Source organism: Juglans regia, chromosome 12 (genome assembly GCF_001411555.2).
Source record: "Juglans regia cultivar Chandler chromosome 12, Walnut 2.0, whole genome shotgun sequence".
Classification (NCBI taxonomy): Eukaryota; Viridiplantae; Streptophyta; class Magnoliopsida; order Fagales; family Juglandaceae; genus Juglans; species Juglans regia.
In genome coordinates this window covers 19,318,970-19,346,155 of record NC_049912.1, presented here as the reverse complement: position 1 = coordinate 19,346,155, position 27,186 = coordinate 19,318,970, and the positions used below count along the sequence as shown (strand labels likewise).

The 27,186-nt window shown below is 34.0% G+C and overlaps 2 protein-coding genes and 1 pseudogene across 7 annotated transcripts in view; 2 read left to right on the top strand and 1 right to left on the bottom strand.

The window, feature by feature from the left end:
- LOC108994766 (translation initiation factor eIF-2B subunit epsilon) overlaps nucleotides 1–10,861 on the bottom strand; it is a 29,195-nt gene extending 18,334 nt beyond the window's left edge. For 3 of the 5 annotated variants that reach the window (XM_018970086.2, XM_018970093.2, XM_035683884.1), the window contains exons 1-8: nucleotides 10,518–10,860; nucleotides 10,278–10,448; nucleotides 9,375–9,605; nucleotides 8,922–9,236; nucleotides 7,963–8,070; nucleotides 1,521–1,710; nucleotides 1,134–1,396; nucleotides 171–300 (exon numbers count right to left, since the gene is read on the bottom strand). In XM_018970086.2, coding sequence (XP_018825631.1) covers nucleotides 171–300; nucleotides 1,134–1,396; nucleotides 1,521–1,710; nucleotides 7,963–8,070; nucleotides 8,922–9,236; nucleotides 9,375–9,605; nucleotides 10,278–10,409 — 1,369 coding nt within the window. In that variant the 5' untranslated portion in view covers nucleotides 10,410–10,448; nucleotides 10,518–10,860. Of the gene's footprint in view, nucleotides 1–170; nucleotides 301–1,133; nucleotides 1,397–1,520; nucleotides 1,711–7,962; nucleotides 8,071–8,921; nucleotides 9,237–9,374; nucleotides 9,606–10,277 lie in introns of all 5 variants that reach the window. The other 2 variants (XM_018970090.2, XM_035683885.1) reach the window with 2 other exon arrangements.
- Nucleotides 10,862–13,804: 2,943 nt separating this feature from the next.
- Nucleotides 13,805–14,142, top strand: LOC108994729 (annotated as a pseudogene).
- A 4,511-nt stretch (nucleotides 14,143–18,653) lies between these two features.
- On the top strand, nucleotides 18,654–22,492 carry LOC108994767 (GPN-loop GTPase QQT2-like). 2 transcript variants are annotated; one of them, XM_018970095.2, is made up of 7 exons: nucleotides 18,654–18,762; nucleotides 18,898–19,007; nucleotides 19,363–19,501; nucleotides 19,643–19,869; nucleotides 20,636–20,926; nucleotides 21,629–21,834; nucleotides 21,973–22,492. In XM_018970095.2, the coding sequence occupies exons 2-7, from the start codon at nucleotides 18,909–18,911 to the stop codon at nucleotides 22,256–22,258; spliced, it is 1,248 nt and encodes a 415-aa protein (XP_018825640.1). In that variant the 5' UTR covers nucleotides 18,654–18,762; nucleotides 18,898–18,908; the 3' UTR covers nucleotides 22,259–22,492. The 2 variants fall into 2 exon arrangements, with proteins under 2 accessions (XP_018825640.1, XP_018825639.1); XM_018970094.2 differs by having other exon boundaries at nucleotides 18,665–19,007.
- The last annotated feature ends 4,694 nt before the right edge of the window (nucleotides 22,493–27,186 follow it).

Below are 27,186 nucleotides of genomic sequence, written 5' to 3'. Positions count from 1 at the left end.
ACTTCAAGGCACGCCCACTTTAAGGAAGATAAGAGGCTAATACCATGAAAGATTTATAATACAATCAGTAAACTTAAGATCCCTACATCATAATCATATCCTCTGCAAAGGCAATTGATGAGTTCTGGTACAGAAAAGTAGGTAAAGGGATGTGATGCAGTGAACATTACATGAAAGTTCCCCAATCCCACTGCTATTGTCGGCATACTCCAGCTCCTCGTCACTATCTTGCTTAATCGGCTGTTCATGTAAAGATACCTTTGAGTATGAAGGAACAACGAATTGTTGCCCTATTACAACCTGGAGCACAAGAAATGTCAAAACGCAGTACTAAGTATGGTAAACTAAATCAGAAAAGGACCATAACTTTCAATAATTGTACCATAACAACTGAACAAATCAGATACAAAGTTAGGTTTTATTAATTAATTTGGTTCACAGTCAGCCAATCAGGTGGATTTTTCAGCTAAAAACAGGGTGCCACCAATTTAGAGTCAAGTTTGCCCCAAGAGCAGATGTCCATCCTTAAGGTTTTTCTTGTTCACTTCTTTACATGCTTCTACTATATTGTAACTTTAATTGCTCTCCTTTCTTGTGAAGAAAATCTCCACCTTAAATTAGCTTATTTAGCTTTCATGCAACAATGATAAGAGAACATGAATGTACAGAGAAGAAGAGACAAAAATACAGTGGCATTCATAATGATCAATGCAGAATTTAACTCAATGTCTAGAAGAAGAGCAAAATGTAAAAAATAATAATAATAGTTTAAGAGTACTCTGCTCAATCTCATAACCAAAGATGTATCGACTAATGAATCCATATTGGTTGATATCTAATAGAAGTGGATCACTATCTTGGCTTATATAGCACTTTTGAAATCCCAAATCCATAAAATATGCTATCAAACATCCACAGAGGGATTTTAATCCCATAACAGTATCACTCTATCCCATTTCAAATGAGTTTATACCCTCACAACTAAAATTTTTAGTCCGAGATATGGACCTGTATCAGGGTTAGTTAACTTGGTGGCATGTAGTTTGGGAAGCAATCCAACAGTACAACAGACGCAGGAGAATAATAATTTGGCAGTTCAAAAAGAGGGAACGCAGGGTTATATAGGCACATACCTTAAAAGACAAAACTACACCAGGTTCCAACACTGCTCCTGACTTCATAACCACTCCATCACATACTATTGCATGCATTAGCTTACAGTTATCTTCAATAGTGACATTATTCCAAATATAAGAACCTTCTATTGAGACATTTGATCCTATAGTACATCCTTCCCCAACAACTGAATTTGAAATTTTAGTGTTACTCCCAATTTTGGTACCATTTCCAATGACAGTAAAAGGACCAATTTCTGCAGACCGCGATTGCACCACTTCTGGGGGCAAAAAACACAAAAAAAAAAAAAAAAAATCACATTTAATGTAGAAATTACAGTGCAAAATATAAAAATTTCTAATTAAATACGCAGGTTTCAACCAATTAGATCTTTTGATGCTTACCTGATGCTCGATACATCCCCTGTCTTTCCAGTTTAGTGGCAGAATTCCCACCAAATTTAACATCTGGCACAAATGGGTATGTCCACCTTTGAATTATGTCCTTACTAATAGTGTCATAGCTTCGGAAGTTATCAATTCTAGCCGCATAACTCGAGTGAATTTCATGTGTGAATATTTTGTAGCCCATAATCTAATACAGAAAACCGAATCTTACAATTTTGAGATGAAAAAGATCAAAAACAAGAGAAAACTTATCCAATTAGCAGAGCATACTTTTTACATGATTTAAGCAATTATAAATAAAGAAAATGTTGTTCATTGTAAAAAAGAATAGTTTATGTTTCAAGTTCATATACAATAACCCAAAATGAAGAGAGATTCTTAATGAGAAATTATATTTGCAGTCGTAGAGTGCGCAAGTGCCACACAATCTTTTTTAAAAAAGTGAATAAATATGGGACCCACATGAAGAAGAAGAAGAAGAAAAAAAAAACCTAATTTTTTAATAGTGAACCTCACTCTTTTTCAAAACGATTGAGCGGCGCTTACGAACTTAACGACTGTATTTAGCATTACTCAAAGCAAAAAAAAAAAAAAACAGTGAGAAATTATCAGGAAATGTAACAACATATTTCATCAATGAAAATGGATAAAAAAAAATATTTTTTTCATTCAGTGCACAAAAAGGAAAACATAACACATGCATTCAAATGGCCACTGTTTTATCCTAGATATCACAAAAGTTTTATGGACAAATGCTGCTGCAAGAAATAGAGCTTTTGTTAACATTTTCTAATCTAACAAGTCTTCATTTACAATTAAAAACATTTAAAAATAATATAAGGAGACATTTGTAATGACCGAAGGAAGGCTCAAGCTACGTCTAGGCACATTCTCTGATAGGATTAATCAACGTTAAAATTGGAGCCCTTGGAAACATTATAAAAGGTTCAAACTTCTCCCTATGAACACTACCAAGCAATGTGGAATTCCATTCACCACCATCCTATACACAATCCAGGTTATTACAATCTCCACCCTTTTAACCCTTGGTGTCCTCGCCAGGCCATTCCATCATATAGGTGCCACAGGTCAAGTCCCATAATTTTAGTTGGATTAAGCTCTGATACCATGCATGCGAGAAAGACGTTTCCACAGACGCCGGCGACGTCGTTATTACCGTCGTGATGGGTGGAGTCAACCCAAAGGGGTCCATCGCACCATTCTGTACCACCCCACAAGTCGAAGAAGCTTCCGGTAACTTCCCCATCAGATGTGCACCCTTTTACACAAATCCGCTTCCGGCACTAGGTTTCTGCCGCAAATATCACCGGAGGCAGTCCCTGAGGACGACGGCGCCGAGCCGTCGATGGTTGTAAGCAACAGTTGCCGTTGTTGGGCTAGTAGCCCACACGGCCCTATGGCTTTCGAGCCCTTCACAGGTGAAGGCCCAACCCTCTTGAGGCGCCACCTCATCTTGGGTTGGGCCTGGCGTGAACGACCCAGGCCAAGGCCCACCTTGGCTTTCAGCCTTAATCCAGCCCCCTGATGACCCAATCCCACATTTCCTACAAGAGCTTATGAAGCTACGGAGGAGAGAACAAGTATGTCATCGGGAGGATCAACGGCTCGTGGGGTGGCACAAAAGGGGGCGACGGACCCATTTGGGTTGACTCCTGTCATCACAATGACAATAACGTTGTCGCCAGCGTCTATGGAAAGTTCTATTTCATGAGAGGCTACAGCGGAAAGGATGGGAGAGCTGTTGGGTGGGTCGAAAAACTATGAACAATCACAGAACTTGCCGGCGGTATGTTCTGGGCCACCCCTAGTGTCCTCAACTGCCCAGATAGTGTGTTTGACACCGGAACTTTCTCCAGCTGCCGTGAAACTCAATTTGGAGGACCATCACAGTGGGGGAAGGCTAGGTAATTCAGAGGATAGTGCAATGGAAGGTATTTTGGTGGTTTGTGACCCTCCAAATAGAGGGGAGATGATGATCGAAGGAAGGGTGAATACAGTGAGGGGCAGGTGCCCTATTGAGGGGATAGAACCCACTCCATTGAAATCGTTTCATCCTAGGGTTTCAGATTGAGTAATACAAACAGCTATGGAGATCAAACATCTTGTTGGGATTACATGTGTGGGGTTAGAAGATGAATTTTTGGCTTCACTCACAGCTGTTGAAGCTGCAAATACACATACTAAAGCTGATACCTCGTAGGCTTTGGACAAAAAGAGAGAGAGAGAACTTAAGAGGCTTATGTGGGATATGAACGATGATGGAGGGGAGCGTAGTTCTTGTCGAGGGCGTGGGAAGGGAAGGGCTACGATGGTTTTGTTATGAAACCAAAAATTATATCTTGGAATGTAAGGGGGCTGAACGAGCAGGCCAAACAACTCCAAGTCAGAAACTTACTTCGACAATGGCAGGGTGATATCATTTGCTTGCAAGAGACCAAGCTTGAACTAATTACAAGGCAAATAATTCGTAGTTTGTGGAGAGGCCATCATGTTGGATGGTCATATCTACCTTCCAAAGGTGCATCGGGTGGTATTCTTATCATGTTCAATAAGAGAGTGGTGGAAAGAGTAGAGGAATGTGTGGGTGAATTCATTGTGGTGCGCTCATTTGTAAATGTAGAAGATGGGTTATGTTGGTCATTTGCACCTGTATACGGTCTGAATAGTGACTCAGAAAGAAGCTTATTGTGGGAAGAATTGGCCAGAATCCTTAGTTGGTGGGAATTACCAAGTTGTATAGGGGGAGACTTCAATGTATCTCGTTTCCCGAGCGAACGGTGAGGTACAACCCACATCACTCCCGCTATGAGGGAATTCTCTAGTTTAATTTCAAAACAGGAGCTCATGGATATTCCACTAACGAGAGGTTTATATACTTGGTCCAACACTCAAGATATCCCTTCTTGGTCGAGAATCGATAGATTTTTGTTAACTTCAGATTGGGAATCACACTTTCCTGAAGTTATTCAAAGACGATTACCTAGAGTTTGTTCCGACCACTTCCCTATCCTTTTGGATTGTGGAGGCATCCAAGGAGGTAGAAGGTATTTCAAATTTGAAAATATATGGCTCAAATCTGACAGTTTTGTAGACAAGGTCAGGCAATGGTGGTCTTCGTATGAATTTCAAGGATCTCCAAGCTACATTCTGGCAAGGAAACTAAAAGCTCTGAAATATGACTTGAAGTTATGAACAAGAGTTTGGCAATATTATATTACAACGACGTTCCCTTACGGAGGAGTTACAAGGCCTGGAGGGAGAGGGGGAGGCAAGAATTCTGAACGAAGCTGAAAAAGTTCGCAAGAGACAGTTAATTACAAATCTTGAAAGAGTATTACTAATGGAAGAGACCTCTTGGAGACAAAAATCTAGGGCTTTATGGCTTAAGGAGGGAGATAGATGCACAAAATTCTTTCACAGGGTGGCTAATTCGCATCGGAGGATCAACGTTGTTGATACTTTAATGGTTGATGGTGTAGTTTTTTCAGATCAGCCAAATATTGAGGAGCACATGGGACAATATTATGAACATCTCCTAACCAAACAACAATCTTGGAGACCGTTAGTAGATGGGTTGACTTTCTCCACTTTAGATCAACAGGGTGCAAAGTGGTTGGAGAGGCCCTTTGAAGATGATGAAGTATGCAAAGTTGTTCGTGGCATGGCTAATGATAAGGCTCCTGGCTCTGATGGTTTTACCATGGGTTTCTTCCAAACCTATTGGGAAGTGATCAAGGGTGATCTTATGCGGGTTTTTCAAGAGCTCCATTTTTATGCTAGTTTTGAAAGAAGCCTCAATGCCACCTTCTTAGCACTCATACCAAAAAAGGTGAGGTTAGTGGATGTTTGTGATTATCATCCTATTAGCCTTGTGACTAGGATCTATAAGATTCTCTCCAAAGTGCTAGCAAATAGATTGAGTATGGTGATGGAAAAGTTAATCTCGAAGCCACAAAACGCATTTGTTAAAGGTAGACAAATCATTGACTCGGTTCTAATTGCAAATGAGGTGTTGGACGGATGTCTCAAATCTCGGGAACCTGGGTTAATCTGCAAACTAGACATGGAAAAAGCCTATGATCATGTCAACTGGAAATTTCTGCTCTATTTACTTGAAAGATGTGGTTTTGGAGAGAGATGGAGGAAATGGATAGAGTTTTGTATCTCAACAGCTCGATTCTCTATCTTGGTGAACTGTTCTCCAGCGGACTTCTTTAACCCCTCTCGAGGGTTGAGACAGGGAGACCCACTATCGCCATTACTCTTCCTATTTGTCATGGAAGCCCTCAGTAAGATGATTGTAGGTCTTTTGGAAGGCGACTCTCTCCACGGTTTCCCGGTGGGGAATAGTCCTCTTAATATTTCTCATTTGCTATTGTTGATGACACTCTTTTATTCTGTGGAGCAAATCTTGGGCATATCCAATCTTTGAGGGCTCTACTTCTTTGTTTCGAAGTCGTTTCGGGTTTGAAAGTTAATTTGGCAAAGTCTGAGATGGTGCCAGTGGGTAATGTTCCTGATTTGGCAACTCTAGCCTCTCTCTTGAGATGTAAGGTATCTTCTCTACCTCTTCAATACCTTGGATTACCATTGGATGCCTCCTTCAAATCAAAGCAGATTTGGGATCCAGTGGTTGAAAAGGTGGAGCGTAGGCTGGCATCTTGGAAGAGATTGTATTTATCGAAAGGTGATAGGCTTATATTGATTAAAAGTACTCTCTCTAACCTACCCACCTATTTTTTGTCGTTTTTCCCACTCCCAACAAAGATTGCCAACCATATTGAGAAGTTACAACGTGATTTCTCATGGAGTGGTTTGGAGGATGAGTTCAAGTTTCATCTGGTCAATTGGAACACGATATGCATTCCAGTTTCTGGGGGTGGTTTGGATATTCATAATTTGATGAAATTCAACCAAGCTTTATTGGATAAATAGTTGTGGCGGTACCAACAAGAACGGGGGGTTATGTGGAAGTCTGTTATTGATGCACAGGTTGGGGAAGCATGGGGTGGTTGGTGCTCAAATGAGGTACGTGGTTCAGGGTTGTGGAAAAACATTAGGAACGGTTGGGAGATTTTTAGGAGACAGACACATACTGTTGTGGGCGATGGCTCTCGCGTCAGATTTTGGCATGATAAATGGTGTGGTGAAAGTTGTCTCAAAGACACCTTCCCTGCTATTTTTGAGTTAGCACGAATAAAGGATGCAGCGATAGCAGACCTTTTGGCTTTTTCTAATGGCTCCCCTCAATGGAATGTGGACTTCACTAGGGCAACCCAAGATTGGGAGTTGGAGGTTATTTCAGACTTCTATGCAGCTTTGTATTCAATACGTATGACCGAGGGTATGATGGATAGGATGTTTTGGAGCCCTTCCAAAAAAGGTAAATTTACAGTCCGATCATTTCACAGAGTTTTATCGGACCCAAGTAGGCTCTCATTCCCATGGAAGAGCATCTGGCAGACCAAAACTCCTTCAAAAGTAGCTTTTTTGTTTGGACAGCAGCTTTGGACAAAATTCTCACCACGAATAATCTCAGGAGACGTCGATTAATGGTATTAGACTGGTGTTATATGTGCAAGAAAGATGGTGAACCTGTTAATCATTTGTTTCTACATTGCGAGGTGGCTAGGACTCTTTGGGATGATTTTTTTACAGGACTTGGTTTATCATGGGTTATGCCCGGCAGATTGTTGGACTTTCTAGCATGCTGGATAGGCCTTCGAGGAAATACACAAGTTGCAGCAATATGGAAAATGGTCCATATATGTATGTGTTAGTGTATTTGGCAGGAGCGAAATGATAGAAGCTTTGAAAACCAAGAGAGAACAATGGAGGAGCTGAAAGTTTTTTCCTTTAAAACATTGTTTTCTTGGGTGGGGGCTATTGTTTGTAATGGATTTAATGTCCATGATTTTCTTCTTTCAATTTTACATTATAGATAGGTATTTCTCATGAATACTTCATGTGTATTTGGGTTTTGCCTATTATTATGAATAAAACTTCTTGATTACTTATCAAAAAAAAAAAAAAACAACCCAAGGAAGACCCAAGCCACATATGGACTCATACTCCAAAATGATTAGTCAATGTTATAATTGGAGTCCCTTGGAACCATTATAAAACGCTTAAACTTCTCCCATCCACAATGTGGAATCTTATTCACCACCTCTCTATACGCAATCCAAGGTATTACAACAATTGGCAATGGGAGCCATTATATTCTGGCATGTTTGTGAAAGTTTGCGTCTCTATTCATGTCTTCGCAACATATACAAATTTGAAGAAAAGTGAGTGCATGTTAGTGTACCAGCATTTTTCCTTTTTTTTTATACACATGTCAGTATACCAGCATAATATATACACGACGGTAAATAAATTAAGCTTACAGAAGATATGTATAATAAGCAATGCGTACATCATCAACAAGCAATCCCTTAACAAAATGGCGCCGTAGATGTTGATAGTCAAAATTGTCTGTAAAAAGGCTGAGCACTTCTGGTGAGCAGATATCAATATAGCAATCCTACAGTGAAAGTGCTAATGGTTCAGCAAAAATAATTCAGTATAGAATTATATCACTAGTCTGCTAAGAGAAGAGACATTAAATGATGTGAAAATTAATATTAATTCCATATTTTTTAATTTGGCCTTTTTCTCTCAGCAATACTAATTGAAAATAGAATGTCAATGCATCAACTGAGAAAAAACACAACAGGATAAAGTGTAAACATGGTCTTAACCGGTAACAATATCCATTGCCTTCTTATGCATGCAATGGAGAGCACATTAAAAGCAACCAGCCATTCCTCAAAAACGGTTCACAAAGAAAGGGAGAAGGGAAGCGGGAGGAGAAACACTCCAAAATGGGTCATTCAAAGTACAAGACGCAGGCCGTGTGCATTCATTGGGTAAGCAATTGCAGATAATCTTGGATTGAGACAATGCCAAGATGTCTATAAAATCAGAATACAAGGACAAAGAAATACTTTCTGTACCTGCTTACAAAATTGTGTTTTTTTTTTTTTACAAGTACCTGCTTACAAAATTGTTATAGACAAATGTTATGACATCGAGTGATATTGGCCACCAATGTAAATTAGAACTCAAGCAGTTTTTTTTTTCACCACAGCATTTCCTTTGTTCATCATTTATAATAAACTCCAGTTATTATAATGAACAAACAATAACTTACTGAAAAAGCAGCTATTTATAGGGAGAAAAACTAGTATTTCTTTGAAGACTGATATACAAAAGCCATGGGGAGGACGAATTTATCTCTAACAGGGAACCAGGTATTGTGAGAATAAATATTATTTTTATTCGGTATCTGAAATTGAAACTGGAGTATTTGACAGAAGGATTGAAGGAATAAACCTGTGTGTCATTATGCAAAGAAATTGATGAATTATCAGTGAGCAGCAACTTATCAAGACATATGACCGCTTTTGAATAATCTGCCTTGTCCTCGTAATATAAAAGCTGCTTAGTATTAGGATCTATTGCCATAAACAGCTCATCAGTACCAAGTCGAGATTGTCGAGTGATTGGAGAAGACTTTGACCGTTTAATAACCATGGTCATTACAGCATTAGGATCTTTCTTTTTTCTCTCCCTGTGTTCCTGAAGCACCTGAGTAAGTGACATGTTGCTCACAGTATCTCCACTTATAAGGATAAAATCTCCATGTATCTTCAGAAGCCACAAACGTTAAAAATTGTTACTCTTTGAAACAGGAAGTTCTAAATGCAAACACAAGTAGACCTACATTGTTTAAGAACAAATAATTGACAAAACGATAAAAGATTGGGAGTTGAGATGTGGGCATACCACATTACGCTCATAAATTAAGCGCAATGCATCACCAGCACTGACAGAATTGTGCGACTCTATTGTCGTGACCGAGAAGTTTGGCTGGGAAAGCCACTCAGAACTCTCCAAATAACCAATCACTTGCTTGGAATGAGCACAGCAAAAAACAATAACCTCTTCAACACCAGCAGATTCAAGCCAAGCTAAGGTGTAACTAATCATTGGGACATTTACCAAGGGTAGCAATACCTTCAACACCAAAACAGTTCCATAAGTGTGCGAATTGGTATAGGAAGAACCAAAAAACTCCATGTCATTGCCGACAGAAAAAATTCCAAAATAATCGACAGAGAGAAAAAGGAAGAACTAAATACTGAAACATATCAATTTCATCAACTAACACAAAACAAAAAATAAATAAACGAACATATGATAGCAGTGAAATTTGAGGGAAGAAAAATTCTAGGAACGTAATGTTTTTATTCTTTTAACCCACATACAGTCAAGCTTTGTCAAGAAAAATAACTCTCATCCAAGTATCAAAAAGCAAAGGAGAAATCAAAATCCAAAAGCCAAAATCCCTATTCTTCTTCTACTTAGCAACAAACAGGGCACAAAGAAGTCAACTTTTCGAATCAATACACCAGTTTATCCAAAAACGTATCAAAACAAAGATAATTTTTAAAGGCACTGAGTGTCCAAGAAAAAATTCCCAACTAATCCAGGGGTGCACAGGCCCTCGGCATCAAAAACCACCAAGCTATGTAAACGGGTTTCATAATTCAGCATCCCACAGAGACAAGTAAGCACGTACATAAACACATACATGCGAACATATATACACGCACGTGTATGCATGTATATGTATGGGTATGGGTGTGTGTGTGTGTGTGTGTAGAGAGAGAGAGAGAGAGAGAGTACTTTGGGCCGTTCGAGGGTGATGGGACGGAACTTGGTGGCGAAGCTATCAGCCAAGAGGATGGCCTGCAAGGGGACACGTGCCAGTTCGTCGGAGTCCTCTGCCCTAGTTGCACCTTTTCTCTGAGCACCCATTCCTTTTTCTTTTTTCTTCTTCTTGACTCACTCACTCACCTTCAGAAACTCTAGAAATTATAGATACAGTAATTCCACGGATACTGAGAATTTGGATTTACCATATACCTGATTTTAAAATAATTTCGACGAGGAGCAGTGACGGCACAGTGGCATGGGCGAGGAGGACGACGTGCGACGGCAGATCTGAGTGGCTCGGCGTGGTGCTCCTCCGAGACGATCGACGACAGCGACGACGGGAGATGTCGAGATGCCGAGACGAGGTGCGGCGTCAAGAGGCAGCGCGGCTGAGGCTATGTCATGACCCCAGCGGCAGAACCCTAGATCGCAGAAGAAGAAGAGTTGAAGGTGAGGGAGGGGTTCTATTTACAGTCTGAAGCGTGAAGGAGCTCGAACTGAAGGCATGCGTGAAGTGAAGTGGGATTGAGAAATTACTTCATCTCACGTCACGTCTCATCTTAATAAATTTTTAAAATTTTTATATAAAATATAATAAATAATTTAATTTTTTAAAATTTTAAAATAATATTAATATTAAAAAATAATATTCTAATAATATTTTTTTAAACTTTTATATTTTATTTAAAATCATCTCATCTCAATCTACACCAGCTGTGTTGTGTGTGTTTTAAACTATTATTTTCTTATTGATTTCGTGGGTCATATTAACTTTATCTTGTATAGTTAGTTACATGTCAGGAAATGAAGAATAAAAATAAATGAGAGAGGGAGAGAGAATCATCGAAAAGCATCTGAGAAATTATAGTGTTTTTTCTTTCAGAGGTTAAGGGCATTCCCTCAAAGAACCCTAGGGCATTCCCTCGAATAACCCTAATGAATAGAAGTTATTCAAGCCTTTGAGCCATTTTCACAAACACTTATTGTGCATCTTCTTGCTTGCATTCTAACAGCATCATCTCATTCCTTCTAACGCCAACTTGTTACATCCAACAATACAAATCAGTCCCAACCCAATAGCCATACAAGAGGAATTCATAGATAGGGCACAAGGTGCTTAACAGGCTAGCTGGAATGGCGATGGGGTGGTGGATGCCTGAGATATCACCAATGACGATGGTGAGGGTCAAGGCTACAGTGGAGGGGGAATAAGGTTGAGAGTGGGAGAAGCGAAAATAACGGGATCGAGGAATAGAGATACCTATGGACTACAAACAACGACAAGTTTGTTGCGGCGACGATGCGATGGTGCCGACGAGGTGGGGTAGAAGGCCACGGCTGGGAAGGGTGAAGAGCAGTATTCGGCGCTGGAAAGGAAAGAGGAAGGAAAGAAAAAAGAAACTGCTTCGTTTGTTTTCACAGCTATTCCCAATTCATTTCATCTCATTTCATATAATCATTAAAAAAATTTTAAATTTTCACACAAAAAAAAAAACAAACAATTCGACTTTTTCAAATTCTAAAACAAAAATAATATTAAGAAAATTCAACTTTTAACTTTAATCTTAACTTATCTCATCTCATTTACGAAAACAAATAAAATATCAAAGTTTTAACCAATAGCCAAAATAGATTAGCCAAATGTTTTTTCATCTTCAAATTTAGCAAATTTCATCTATGTTTGCTCCACATTGAATTAGCTAAATTGTTTTCATCCAAATTATAAGTTACAGTAAATCTATTATTCTTTTCAAATATGAAAAGAACTATAGCAAGTCTGAAAGTATTTTTTGAGATTATTATATTATAGATATGGTCATATGAGATTTTTATTCATATAAGATTTTTCCATCTATATACATACGAGATTATTATATTATAGATTGTTGGATTGTGAAAATAAAAATGAATATGATTTGTTGGAGGTTATTGAAAATTATGAATATAAAATAAAAATTAATTAAAAAAATATAAATAATAAAAAATAATAATATTTTTTTTATTATAGAGAGTGTAATAACTAATCAAATGTAGATTTCAAGTTTTGAATGATTAGCTAAAGGTAAAAAAATACATATTAGTCAAAATTTAAAGAATATGATGACCAATCCAATGCTAATGCTCTTAGAGGAAATGAATGCAAAATTTCCACAGCCTCAAACGGAGCCGTTTCAAGTGGGGGAGAGGCTGGGCTTCAAGTACATGGGCTGGGCTCGAAATCCTCACTCACAAACTTAAAAAACCTGGCCCACAACACCAATAAAAAGTCCCAACAACCAAAATGGTCGAATTCCTTAAAGAAAATAAATAAAACACAATAAATAAATAAAATAAAATAAAACACACTAAATTTTTGGATCTCACTATTCATTCGTTTCTACTTTGACAATAGTAACGCTTTACACCTTACGATTTACCTTGAAAGCTTTTGAAGTCACATTTTTTTCCACTATAAATTCATATTTTTCTTTTATCTAACGTGCTTGCACGATTTAGGCCTCTATGTATGTAACATAGGGTCCTAAATTAGGATTTAGAATCATTATTTTAATAATAATATTAGCATTTTATTATTTTTAAGATTTGCTTGGGATAATGATTGGATTTCTTTCACTGTAAACACCCGTATATCCCTACGTTTGATTTCCCCAAATTTGAATAGTTTGCTAATTGAAACCAACTCTCACCTAAAAAACCCTCCCATAATCCTTCATTTCCCCCTCACAATTAGGGGTGTAAAAGTTAACTAGAAAACTAAAAAATCGGTCCGAATTGGCCTATACCGGTGGAACCGGTCCGATTTTGGACCTGTTTCCTTAGTTCGAAAACTGGCCAGTTTCGATTCTATATTTTTTAGGACTGGACCGGACCGGTTCACTATATTATATATTGTAAATTAATTTTTTTAATATTATATATAATATTTTTTATATTATATATATAATAATATAAATTATAATTATATATAAGATAATGTTATTATAATTTATAATATAAAATTTTAATCTTAAACATGAAAATTTATTTTATCATATGTTTTAAACATAAAACATATATATTAATAACATTTGATGGCCTAATAAATTCTCAACGTATTAATTTTGATAAATACATAATGCACTAATATATTAATTACATTTTATGTCCTAATACTAATACTAATATATTAATTAGCAATCCAATTTAAGTTTATATATAAAGAACTATACAAATCATTATATTATTAGTAGTTATATTAATATTATATCACTATATGATACTTTAGTGATGTAATAATACTAATAGTATTACTATTACTAGTGATATAGTTATATTGATAGTTATACTAATACTATTATATAGTTATATTAAATTAAAATCACTATAACAAATATTAATATATAGTTATACTAATCAGTAATCATTATAACTATATATAGTATTAATATCACTATTAATATAGTATATAGTATTAGTTATAATTTAATATCAATGTATTATTATATAATATATAATATATGTTCCACTTGAGGAGCAAGTACAACGTGCGGTCGATTCTAGTGCACAAGGACGATGAAGTCCAGGTGGTGTGCGAGATGTACAAGGGTCGTGAGGGCAAGGTGGTCCAGGTGTATCGCCGGAAGTGGGTCATACACATCAAGAGGATCACCCGCGAGAAGGTGAATGGGTTCACGGTTAACGTCAGCATCAATCCATCCAAGGTGGTAATCACCAAGCTCCGCCCCAACAAGGACCGTAAGTCCTTCTCGACTGTAAGGCCAAGGGTCGCTCTGTTGTGGACAAGGACAAGGGTTCCAAATTCACCGCCGAGGATATCATGCAAATTGTCAATTAATTCAATATATCAATGAAACATTTTTCTAGGACTGTGGAGTTTCTGTTATTACCTTTAGTATGTTTTTGAATGTTATATTTGTTGGATCTAAATATTTGGGTCTCTATGTTTTGGTGTTTAGTGATGAATGATAAAGTTTTGAGTTTCTGCTAAAAAAAAATAATAATAAAAAACAATAATTGATGAAACAAGATAAGGAAGCAATGACTAACATATATAGGGTATTCAAAAGTAGAGAAACAACGATAGAAGAATTGAATGATTATTGTAATTTCTTAATAAACGAAATTAAAAATATAAAGAATCATTTAAGTATCATTGATTTATATATATAAAAAAAAAAAGAGTAAAAAATTCACTGATGCAAATTTTTAACAACGATAAACTATAGAGAGTCTTGTGTTAGTAAGTCATGAAAATCCATTGATCAGCCCGTTTATGCTATAAAGCTTTAAAGGTGGTTCCGATATTGTTTCCTCAAGATATAGCATATAGGAAATCCTTTATTTTAAAAATTATATCTCAATGATAGTAGTAATACTATAAGAGTTATAACATAATATATGTATAATAGTATAGTTAACTTAATATATTAGTATTAATATCACTATAACTATATATTATATTAAAATCACTATTAGTATAGTATATAGTATTACTATTACTATTAGTATTGGTATAGTCTATAGTTATTTAGTATTATAATATATATTATTTTTGATAAATACATTTCTACTAAATAATTTTTTATAAAATATCTAAGTTGCAACTTGTAAATGAGTATAAAACAATTGCAAATATTAATGTAATTAACTAATGTATGATATGAATATCAATTAACTAACCTATCACCAATTCACCATTAACTAATTACTAATATCTACATCTAATTAAAGTTCTAATTTATTAGATAAAATTTTGTAAAATATCTAATACAATTATTTATTAATCATATACAAAATGTAAAAACTAAAAAGTTTAATATATTGACAATTATCATAATACATTGACATACTCTAAGTTAGTAACAAATTAATAATTAACATTATAAATATAATTATAAATAATTATTTTTTAATGAGTTAATTAAATAATCCACATTAAATAATTTACTTAATTTTAATTTTACTAATTTAAATATTTTTTTTATTAATTTATGCCAAAAAGATCAAAGAATCACAAGTTAAAAATATACCTCATTCAAGAATCAAAGAAACGACATCGTTTAGTATAAAATTGGACCTAAATGACGCCATTTAAGCCCACTGGGGAGCAAAATTGAAATTGAGTTGCATGAAACGGTTCGTTTGGGTCTAATTTCAATCCAAATTTCAACATTACTTTTCAACACTAAAAGGATTTTATCTTTTCTCCACACTTATTGAGAATGCTTCATAAAATTGAAACCTGCCACATACTCAAGGCAATAATCAACACTGCTTAAGTGAATCAGTTGTTGACATGTTGTTTCAAACAAACTTTGATTTCTAAATTTCCATACACTCCAAGCAATAGTAAAAAAAGATGAAACCAAATACATCATATTTCATGAGAGTTCACACTATCTCATCAAAGCAAGTACAATTAGATAACAAAAGAAATAATTCACTGTATCCAGAATTCCAAATCTGGGTTACCTTGGAGCATAGACACAAAGCATGAATTTGATCTTCAATTTGAATTTGACAAATTCCACACAATCAATCTAACAATACACCCCGATTCATTAAGTTTAATTTTGTTGGAAGGTTATCTTTACTAACCCTCCAAGCAAAATTTTTAATCTTGGGAGGAGGAGATAAATTCCACAAATGTTTTCAATAGATTGAACACCTTCTGGACTATATTCTTTCAACCTAGACAGAATTTGTACTTATCCCCAATCCAAAATGATAACCAGATTTAACAATATACTGTCCACTCTTATTTGCCCCCAAACAAACTTATCAACAACCAAAAAATGCAAAGGAGTTTGTCAAATTGAATCAACCACAAAGAGATGGAAAAACTATATGTATCAAATCAACAATCCACTTTCTGGAGTGAGCATCAATTAACATATTTACATTTGCATTTGCTAGTAACAAAGTATAACTTTGAGCACCAAGATGATCTAACCTTGCTAAAATCCACCAATCAATCTAGACATTAATGCTCTTACCACTTCCAATTCTCCAATAACAATTTTTGTTTAGAATATTATTTGTTGTACACAAACTCCTCCAAACATAAGAAGAATTACCCCTAATTTCAGATTGTAGGAAAGAAGAATTAGGAAAATACTTGGCTTTAAACATCTTAGCCAACAATGAATCAGGATTAGTCATCAATCTTCAACCCTGTTTTGCAAGAAGTGCAAGATTGAATAATTCCAAATCCTGAATCCCAAAGCTCTGTTCAATTTAGAAACACACATCATTCCAACTAACTCAATGCATCTTTCGTTTAAATCCTCTTTCATCCCACCAAAATCTAGCAAACATATGTTCGACCACTTTACACAACAATTTGGATAGTTTGAAACAACTCATAGTAAGGCTACGTTTGGATGTTGAACTGAGTTGATAAAATATTGTTACAATATTATTTTTTAATATTATCATTATTTCAGAATTTGAAAAAGTTGAATTGTTTATTATATTTTGTGTTGGGATTTGAAAAAATTGTAATGATGAATCGAAATGAATTTACTTACCAAACGAAACCTAAATGTTGGAAGAGCTTAGACCACAGCTTTAATCAATATTTTTCTACCAGCTTGCGATAATAGCTTTTCTTTTCATCATTGTAGTTTATTCCAAATACGAAACTTTAAATCTTGAAAAGTTACTGATTTGGAACACCCCACAAAAGATGGCAATACCAAATAACGATCATGTGCTTGAATATAATTGACATGCCAAATGTACTCGATAGCTTGAACTTCTTCTATGCCAGCATTTGTGCTAATCAATAATTTTGTTTTGTTTTAATTGTTATCCAAAGGCATCTTCATAAACTTGTAACAACTCCGTAATAGTTTCATTTTCAGCAACAATTATTTTGCAAAACAAGAAATTATCGTCAACAAAAAATAAATGGCTAATTACTAGTACGACATTACAAACTTTGATCCACATAAGTCTCTTCCTATTGACAACATCTTGAATAAGAACAAATAATCCTTCCGCACATAGAACAAATAAGTAGGGTGACAAAAGATCTCATTGTCTTATTCCCTTGAGGGTACAAAGGATGAAGAAGACTCACCATTAATTAAACCCCAATTTTAGCAACACGTGTTCAATGAATTGTCACTCCACCCTATAATAAGCCATACTCATATTCAATTTAATCGACATAACTCCACATTTTTCCCCCATTCTCCATTTTATAGAATGAACAACCTCATATGCAAGAAGAATATTATTAGTAATAATTATCTCTAGTATAAACACATATTGGCTAAGAGAAATAATATCTGGCAAAAGAAATTTCAGCCTATTTACAACCATCTTAGCAATTATCTTATAGATCACATTACATAGACTAATAGTTCGAAACTCTTGATATTTTTCAAACTTATTTTTCTTTGGGATGAGGATAATAAAAGTTTCATTCAACTCTAAAGGAACCATACCTTGATGAAGAATAGACAATACTGTTTGACTAACCTTTTTTCCAACTATTTGAAAATATTTTTGAAAAAAAAGCAGCGACACCCCAACTAGGCCCGGTGCCTTCATTGGTTGTATCTGCAATACGGCTTCTTTCACTTCCTCAACGGTATAGGACTGTAAAAGTGCTTGGTTCATCTCATTAATAACTTTTGAAGGCTTAATATTAAATGTTATATGGTGGGTGACTGTGTGTAAACTGTGAAGAGTAATCTTGTCAAGTAAACAAACGTGTAGATGATATGCATTTCAAAGGAAATGTTTGGAAATAATTTTCATTTCATCTCATCTATTTCTTTTCCAAACATCATTCTAACAAAAACACTTTCAAATTAATTATTACAACATTTTCAAACTAATAATTACGATTTCTTCAAATTTTTAAACAAAAAAAAAAATCAACCTTTTCAAATTTTAAAATAAAAATTATATTTTAAAAATAATTTTTATTTAACTTTTTTATTTTATTTTCTAAAACTCAATAAATATTTAATTGAAACTATCTTACCACTATTAATAAATCATTTTATTATTATCACAAAATTGTATGTTATCTCATTTTCATACATTTCCTAAATGTCTGTTAGATTTTTACAGTGGAAAACATTCGCTCATATCTATTGGATAAATAATTTTCTTTTATAATCGATGCTATGGTTTATTTTTATCAAGGAAAAATATATGTATCAGCCTATAGCCGCTGCACATCCGTATATTGAGGGTTGAAAAAAATAAAAAAAAAAATTACGTTAGGTGTGCCGCGGCTGTTAGGTTGATGCCTAGCATCCCTCTTTCATCAATAAGTTGCTTATAAAAAATAAAAAAAAAATTTAAAAAAAAAAAAAAAAAACCGCATGCGTGTAGACCGTGGAAACGCGGGTTCAGAACAAAGAAACCCTACTAAAGTCCCGACCTTTCGACGGTCAGACGCAAGCCAGTGATCCATCTCTCTGCTACTTCCTCTGTGGGTCTCTCTTCTCTCTCTAAACCCCAAATCTTCTGTCCAAACTAGTTTTCCTTCTGATTGCCCCCAACTAAAACAAGAAGTAAAAGAAAGCCCAGAATCTGATTTCTATTGTTGGTGGATATCATATTGCAGTTTCGTGCAAAATGGACATTGATTCTGATTTCCACAATCTGAACATCAAGGCATCGAACGAAGGAGGCGCTTCAATGCAAGAGGAATCCAAGGACTCTTCAAGCACTCAAGTAATGTGCTCTCTCTCTCTCCCCCTCTGTATTGCTATTTTGAATATTTTGTCTATCTCTATGTTTGCTGATTGCATTCTGATTTCTGAGTATTTCATTTTCATATGTTTTATTTGCAATGAGGTTAAGAATTTTTAATATCGAGTTTAAAGAATTTTTAATATCGAGTTTAGGGTTTCTTTGCACTGGCTCCAAATTACAGAAGCATCTACTATATACACCCTCAAAATTGTTGTTTTCGGGGCTCCACACCTTTTTTGTTGCTTGTTCTGACTAACCCTATTCAGATTTTGAGCTTAATTTTGTTATTTTGAATTGTGTACATCATTTATTATTGTTTGATTCTCCATCAAAGGCAGAGGGTAAGGAGACGGAGGAGCTTAATAAGTCAATGGATAAGCTGCATATTGAGGGTTCATCATCTGGGCAAGCTGGAACTTCACCGGCCAACTTCAAGAAGAAACCAGTTATCATTATTGTTGTAGGAATGGCAGGTAATGTAGTAGAATCGTAGTAAATTTGTTTGAAAGTTCATTTGCTATGTTTTGTCTATTTGTGGCTGGGCTTTTAAAAATATTTGATTATGTTAGTATTTGGGAGATAATTCTTTAAAGATATGTTTTGCGTATGCGTAGGGAGTGGAAAAACAACGTTTCTTCATCGGCTGGTTTGCCACACCCAGGCTTCAAACATCCGGGGTTATGTGTTGAACCTTGACCCTGCTGTGATGACTCTCCCATACGGTGCTAACATTGATATAAGAGACACTGTGAAGTACAAGGAAGTGATGAAGCAGTTCAATCTAGGACCTAATGGTGGAATTCTGACATCACTTAACTTGTTTGCTACAAAGTTTGATGAGGTAAAGATTACCCATGAAAAATCTACGAATTCTGACATCACTTATCCCATCCAGCTTCACCTCTGCTGTTGATGAGGCCACGTCACTGTGACCTCTTGAATGGGTGGTTTTGCACCCATTTTTCAGTGTCCCTTTTGGAGTATTGCAATTATAAAGATCCCAGGATAAATGGTTAGATTGGATTTGGCTGGTTTAATCATATAGACTACACATATGGTACTCACCCGTGGGTAGCCCAAGTGATAAGGGCGAACTTGTGTGCATGAGCCCAGTGTCACAGGTTCGATTTCCCCTGGGATCAAACTGCGATTTAAGTGGGAGGCCATGGCGGTGGGTTGCTGTGCTAGTCTCCCCGGGGGTTTAGGTTTCATGGGTGAGTCTTAAGGGTTCTGCCATGGGGTGGTTCCCCCGTCATAAAAAAAAATTAAAAAAAAAAGAAAAGAAAACATATGGTATGGTATCCATCACTGTGCTTGCATATGCCAAGCTCTTTTTAACTATGGATACTATGTAGCATTGAACTAGCACGCTAAGGCGACGCTCTTGTATATGTCCCATATACCTGGGTTTTTGCCTATTCTTGTGATCAATAAAATTATGTTTACTAATAAAAAAAAAAAACTATGGATACTATGTAGCAGTAGGATCAGCTTATTTTTGAGTTGGTTGATGCTCTGGCTTCAATTTTTGTTGTCTTATTTATTCTCATCTTTATATCTCACCAAGTGTTTATATCTATAATAATTGTTGTAATTTCCAATACCAGGTTGTTTCTGTTATAGAGAGCCGAGCAGATCAGCTTGATTATGTTCTTGTAGATACTCCTGGACAGATTGAAATATTCACTTGGTCGGCTTCTGGTGCTATCATTACAGAAGCTTTTGCTTCAACCTTCCCTACTGTTATCACTTATGTAGTCGATACACCTCGTTCGTCAAGCCCAGTGACTTTCATGAGCAATATGCTATATGCTTGTAGTATACTTTACAAGACAAGGTTGCCTGTTGTGCTGGCATTCAACAAGACTGATGTGGCTCAACATCAATTTGCCTTGGAGGTATCATTTTAATTGATCACTTTTTGCATTTCTTTGAGTAATCTAAATTTAATCCCTGGGTTAACCTAAATTTAACTTATCAAACAAGGAAAAAAAAAAGAGTTAACCCAGATTTAGCCTATAAACACAACAAACAGGCTAGGTACCTGAATAAGATTTGCCTATTCTATGCTTTAAATTTTATTCTTAAGAAGTGGGAGCTTTGCATTTTCAAAGGTTCAGCAATATAAGATATGTCAGAAATTATCACCAATCGAAAAAGAAAAAGACAAAGACGTCATAAATTATCAACAAAGAAGCATCAACTGTTAAATGAGATAATGTTATTCTTGTAATGTGAAATTTTTGTTAGTTTGATTCTGGTGTCAAGGTTATCTTAAAATACTTAAGCTGGTCGTTAGTTATTTTAAATATTTTTGCTACTTTCTCTTCAAGGCCAAATGGGGAAAATAGAGAGAAAATAAACATCCTCTCTTCTCTCCACTTATCTTCTTTTCTGAAAATTCAATTTGGATTCTCTTCCTTTTGCCTTTTTTTAAACCAATATTTTGATATGACGGTCAAAATCGGACTCTCTGGACACAGCTGTTTATCACCCTGTGTATGGGACTTTGAAAATTTCTCCATTCCCGTTGTTGTATGTTTAACTTAAGGATTTGTTATGTATTCATATCCTGGTCTTGGATGCTGATATGCATGCAGTGGATGGAAGACTTTGAGGCATTTCAAACAGCAGTAAGTTCAGATCAGTCATACACATCGACTTTAAGTCAGAGCCTTTGCCTTGTGCTAGATGAGTTCTACAAGAATTTACGTTCTGTTGGAGTATCGGCTGTCTCTGGTGCTGGAATGGAGGCCTTCTTCAAGGCCATTGAAGCAAGTGCTGAGGAATACATGGAAACCTATAGGTATTGCTCGAACTTGATAAATGATCCCCCTTTTTTCCTCCACTCTAGTTTTATTGAGTGAGGATGCTATTGCTCTCTTGATACTTCGTGTAAACAATAAAATCCCTACTAATTTTGATGCTCTTCTTCTTTGTATAGGGCTGATCTTGACAAGAGACGGGCAGAGAAGCAGCGGTTGGAGGAAGAGCGCAGGAAGGAAAACATGGATAAATTAAGGAAGGATATGGAACAATCTAGGGGAGAAACCGTTGTCTTGAGCACTGGTCTGAAGGACAAAGAAGGCAGGAGAGAAACCATGATGGATGAGGAAGATGAAAAACTAGAAGAGGAAGATGATGATGACGACGACTTTGAGAGATTTACCGAGGAGGAAGATGTTATAGATGAGGATGAAGATGAAGAAGTTGCTAGATTCTCCTTTTAGTACACCTATGCTAATGTAATCTTCTTGAAAGAAAAATTTTTGTACAGGGCTTAACAAGTAACTAAACCTGTAATTTAACGCCGCATAGGATTGTGGTAGTTGTGTTTGCCATTTACATATCTCAGCGAAAGAAGTTTCTGCAGTTTGATTTGATTTTAGTATTACTTCTCTCTATAATTGAGCTTTAGCTGTTGGTCTTGATATTTTAATTTAACCCTATTGTTCCTCATAAAAGTACACAAGTTATCAAATTTTGCTGGGCACATTGTATTCTTACAACTCTTTGGTTACCCCCTTTGCCCTTTCTAGTTTCTACCTCTATTAGCGTTGTACCCATGTGATGCTATATATTGATTAGCGAAATAGATACAGAATTAAAGAAGTATTATTCATCTATGAATTGGTCTGGCTATGATTTGTACTGATTAAAAGGCAAATCGAGTATACTTTAACATACCCAGCCTGGCTTAGATGACCAGGGACCGACAAGTGTAATCTTAGGAAACAACCAGAGAGGGATAAGACCAGCTGGGCTGTTTGGATATAGAGATGGTTTCGTCTTGTCTCATCATTTTAATTTTTTTAAATTTTCACACAAAATATAATAAACAATTCAACATTTTCAAATCTCAAATCAATAATAATATTAAAATAATATTTTATTTTACTCATTTAAAATCATCTTATCTAATCTAATATCACTATCCAAACCAGCCAGCAGTTAGAATTAATTAAGGCCGGCAAAACTGAAACACTCTTGGGCGTGCACATCTTGATGAGATTGCATACAATACCTAAAGGAGAAATATTACAAGTAAACTTATACTATATACTTCTACTTAATTAAAATATGATTTATTATTTTTATTTAAATATACACATATTAAACATTAAAATACAATGATAAAAATGATAAATCATATATTAATTAGATGAATGTGTATAATGTAAGGCTTCAATTTAGAATTTCTCTAAATAAAGAGGCCAGCTAAACAAATGAAACAAACCAAGTATTAAATAAAAAGGAATTGCTAGGGCCACCGAGAGGTGTCCCGACACTTCCCACCAATAAGTGCATTTTGCACTTTTTTTATTTTGTATTTTTTTTAAGTATTTTTTAAATCACTTTAATCATTTAAAAAAATTCACAAACTTATTAAAAAATATTTCATTAATCATTAAATAAAAAAAATTATACTCATCATCCTCACACATTACACATCATACATAATTTTTTATTTTTTAATTTTTTTTTCTCTTACCAAATGTGTAGTGCATAGGTGATAAGTAGAATAACTCAATTAGTTTAAGAATAATAAAACCAATAAATAAAAATAAGTGTAATGTGTCATATGTGGTATGTGAAGATGATGAGTAGAAAAACTCTTAGGCTGCGTTTGGTTAGTAAACTACTCTCAACTCATCATTACAACATTTTCAAATTCCAATACAAAATATAATAAACAATTCAACTTTTTCAAATCTCAAAATAATAATAATATTAAAAAATAATATTTTATCAATATTTTATCATCTCAACTCAACTCAACTCAACTCACTTCAACATCCAAACTCACCCTTAGACTCAATAACTCGCATGCGGATTCTAGCCATTGGGAAAGTGTATTAACAGTCCTAATATGTAAATTTCCAAGTGCCTGCTTTCATTAAGTAGGTTGAGGCAATAGTAAGGTATACCCAATCGTGCACAAAAATAAGGGCTATTTTATAACTTTTTCACCCCGTGAAAGAGTATTTATATAACTAAGAGAGATCAATATATAACGTGGGTTCATAATATTTAATGTTATTTGTATGTAGATTTATGTAGCCTAGACCTTGCATAATCATTTAATAAATAGTATTTTTCTCCTAATTGGGTCATTCAATTTGGACATATAGAGAATTGAAAAGATTTCGATCAATAAATTCACTAAAATTGTAATTTTTAACGTACATGTATATCAATTTTAGATGCCATTGTTTATATAAGTCAATAAATGAAAAATCACTTGCAAAGCGAATCAATGGTTGGGTTTGAGCTTTGAACAAAAAAAGATTGAAATTGGGGTGAAATATAGGATTGTAAAACTATCGGTTTAGATCAGAAAAATCGTTGGATCAGAAAAACCAACGATTTTTTTAGATTGAACTTGATCGAGACCGACCGAATATATATATAATATTATTTTATGTAATAGTTGTATAAGTTAATTATATAATTTTCATCTAATAGATTACGATTAATCATATATACAATGAAATTATTTAATATTATTAACCATATATAAAATGTTAAAGATATCAGTTAATTTTAATTTTGCTAATTTAATTAATTTTTTGTATTAATTTTCTGTCAAAAAAAGAAAAAAGAGAAAAAAACATTCACTGGTCGAATGGACCGACCAGACCGATAACTAACGGCCCAATCCTACAAAAATGATGGATCAAAATTTTAATCCGTTTGGGTACTAGAGAATTTTGAGAATACTCCACTACTATTTATTATTTTATCATTATTTTTTACTATTTTTTACTATTATTCAATATTTTTATTAATTTTTCACTATTATTCATAAAACTTTGCTCTCACACGTGTGAAAAAATAAACTCAACATGGATTGACATGGAAATGAGATAAAGGCAACAGAATCACATTAAGGACCATAGAATATTATCAGAACCTCTTAGACAAATAGACGACAATTTAGTTTGGCGTGAAAATTTATTCGCTCATATCATGTGAATCTCTCATCTCTTTTAGTTGCGTAAAATATTAGGAAATATATAAAGAGTAACAATAGTGGCTCAACAAATTTTAGTTAAAATTTGATTAAGAAATTTATTTTTACAAATTTAACTACTCACTTTTCAACAATATTAAATAACATACTCAACAAATCTTTTATTATTCTATTAAAATATTAATTTTGAACTGTTTATTTATTTTAATTTTAATTATAATTTATTCTTGTAAATTTTTTATTTTAATTCTAGTGGATATTCTTTATTTATTTTACTTATAAATTTTTGTTACTTAGAAAATTAATAGGAATTTTACCTCTGACGTATATTTTATTATATTTGTTGAGTTAACAAGTGTTACAAAAATGAAAATCGTAGTTAAGATTTTAATATATATATATATAGAAATTATTTTAAAAATTAATATTCAAAAAGTCGTCATGGTGGCTGGGAGAAGAAGCAAGCAACAGAAATATAATATTTTAGTTCAAAAATAATATTTGGCCAGCCCGTTTCACTTAATAAATTTGACTAGTAATATAATTTGAAATTCTGGTTTTTTCAAAAAAAGTAATATAATTTGAAATTAAAATTATTATCCATTTTTTTAGCTCATTATTATAATTTAGTTTATACTTTAACTATTGTTTAGCTAAAATTTAAATTTGTTAAGCTCACTACTGTGGGCAGGATAAAGGTTGTGGCAGTTGACGGAATCTGATGTCGGAGGGAATGCCAGCCCCAGTCGGAACATGACAAATGTCAAAAGTAACCACGTGTATGTAGTCTACAAAGCACCAACCATCATTTGCCAATTATTGACTGTTAAAAGTAAAGCATATTAATTACCAATGATCCAAAACCGAGAGTTTCTCGTATTTTGATTTACACGCAATATTTTCTATACCATTTTATATAATTATATTTTAAATAAAAGATATTTTTATAAAATATTTTATAAAAATAATATAATTTTATAAAAATATCTTCATCTTATAATATTATGTGTATATTATTATTCTTTTTATTTGGGACGACCTATTCGAAAATCAAACCCCATTGTTTACTTTACTAATTATCACGTGGAAAAATTTGATGTATGATCGTTACTAGCCTAAACTTAAAACTACAATGATTTCAAGTCGCGTATATATTTTTTTAAAGAAAAATATTATGCATTAGTTATTATTTATTCTCATAATTTATATTTGTGATTTTTTTAATAGGATATGAGGGTGTTTTTTATAAGGTATGAAGTGTAGAGTAATAAATAGTAACTGATAAATTTTTTTTTAAATGATGGTTTAATTTTTATGAGATTTATACATTTTAAAATTGCATTTAATAGTATTTTTACTTTTCATATGAGTCCAACAAATCTAGTATCTCTTAGGATGTCGGGCTGGCTTGGAGAGTGAGATTGGATTAAAATTTTATGAATAATAATGAGAAAGTTTGAGTTGAATTTTTTTTTTTAGTTTTGGAAAAAGAGAGATAAAAAGTTGAATTAAGAATATTATAAAGTTAAAATATTGTTAGAATATAGTTTTACAATATTATTTTTGTTTTGAGATTTAAAAAAATTGAATTATTTTTATTTGAAAATTTGAAAATTTGAAAAAATTGTAATAATTAGTTTAAAATTTTTGTATTTAAATTGTATTTAAAAAATATATGGGATGAGATAAAATGCAAATTTTGGAATGAGAATTATTTTCAAACAAGCCCTAAAATAGATAAAAGATAAAATGATTCTTGTAATGCTATAAAATTCTACTTATAATTCCAACTTTAATCCAAATGGTGAACATTTATTGTTACCTTGTAACTCACGTTGTATGTTTACATAATTTCTTCTCAAAGTCATCGAGTTTAGAGAATTGTTCCCGAAAATCTTTATCCATTTATAGGTACTTCATTTATGAAGCAATATTGTTAAATAAATATTTTAGTCGGAATTATCATTAACATCCTTCTAATCTTGAGAAAATTCTACCATAAAGGTTACTTTTATTTGACTTGATTATCGTAACACTTATTTCCTTTTAAGTTTTTGTTTTTGTTTAATTCAATTTATTCAATTAAAATAAAAATTTTAGAACTTGACAAACTACCCTCAAATTACCAAAGCAAAAAAGTATCTTAAATCTTAATTAAGAGTGTAAGGTTTCGTTTGGATCCTT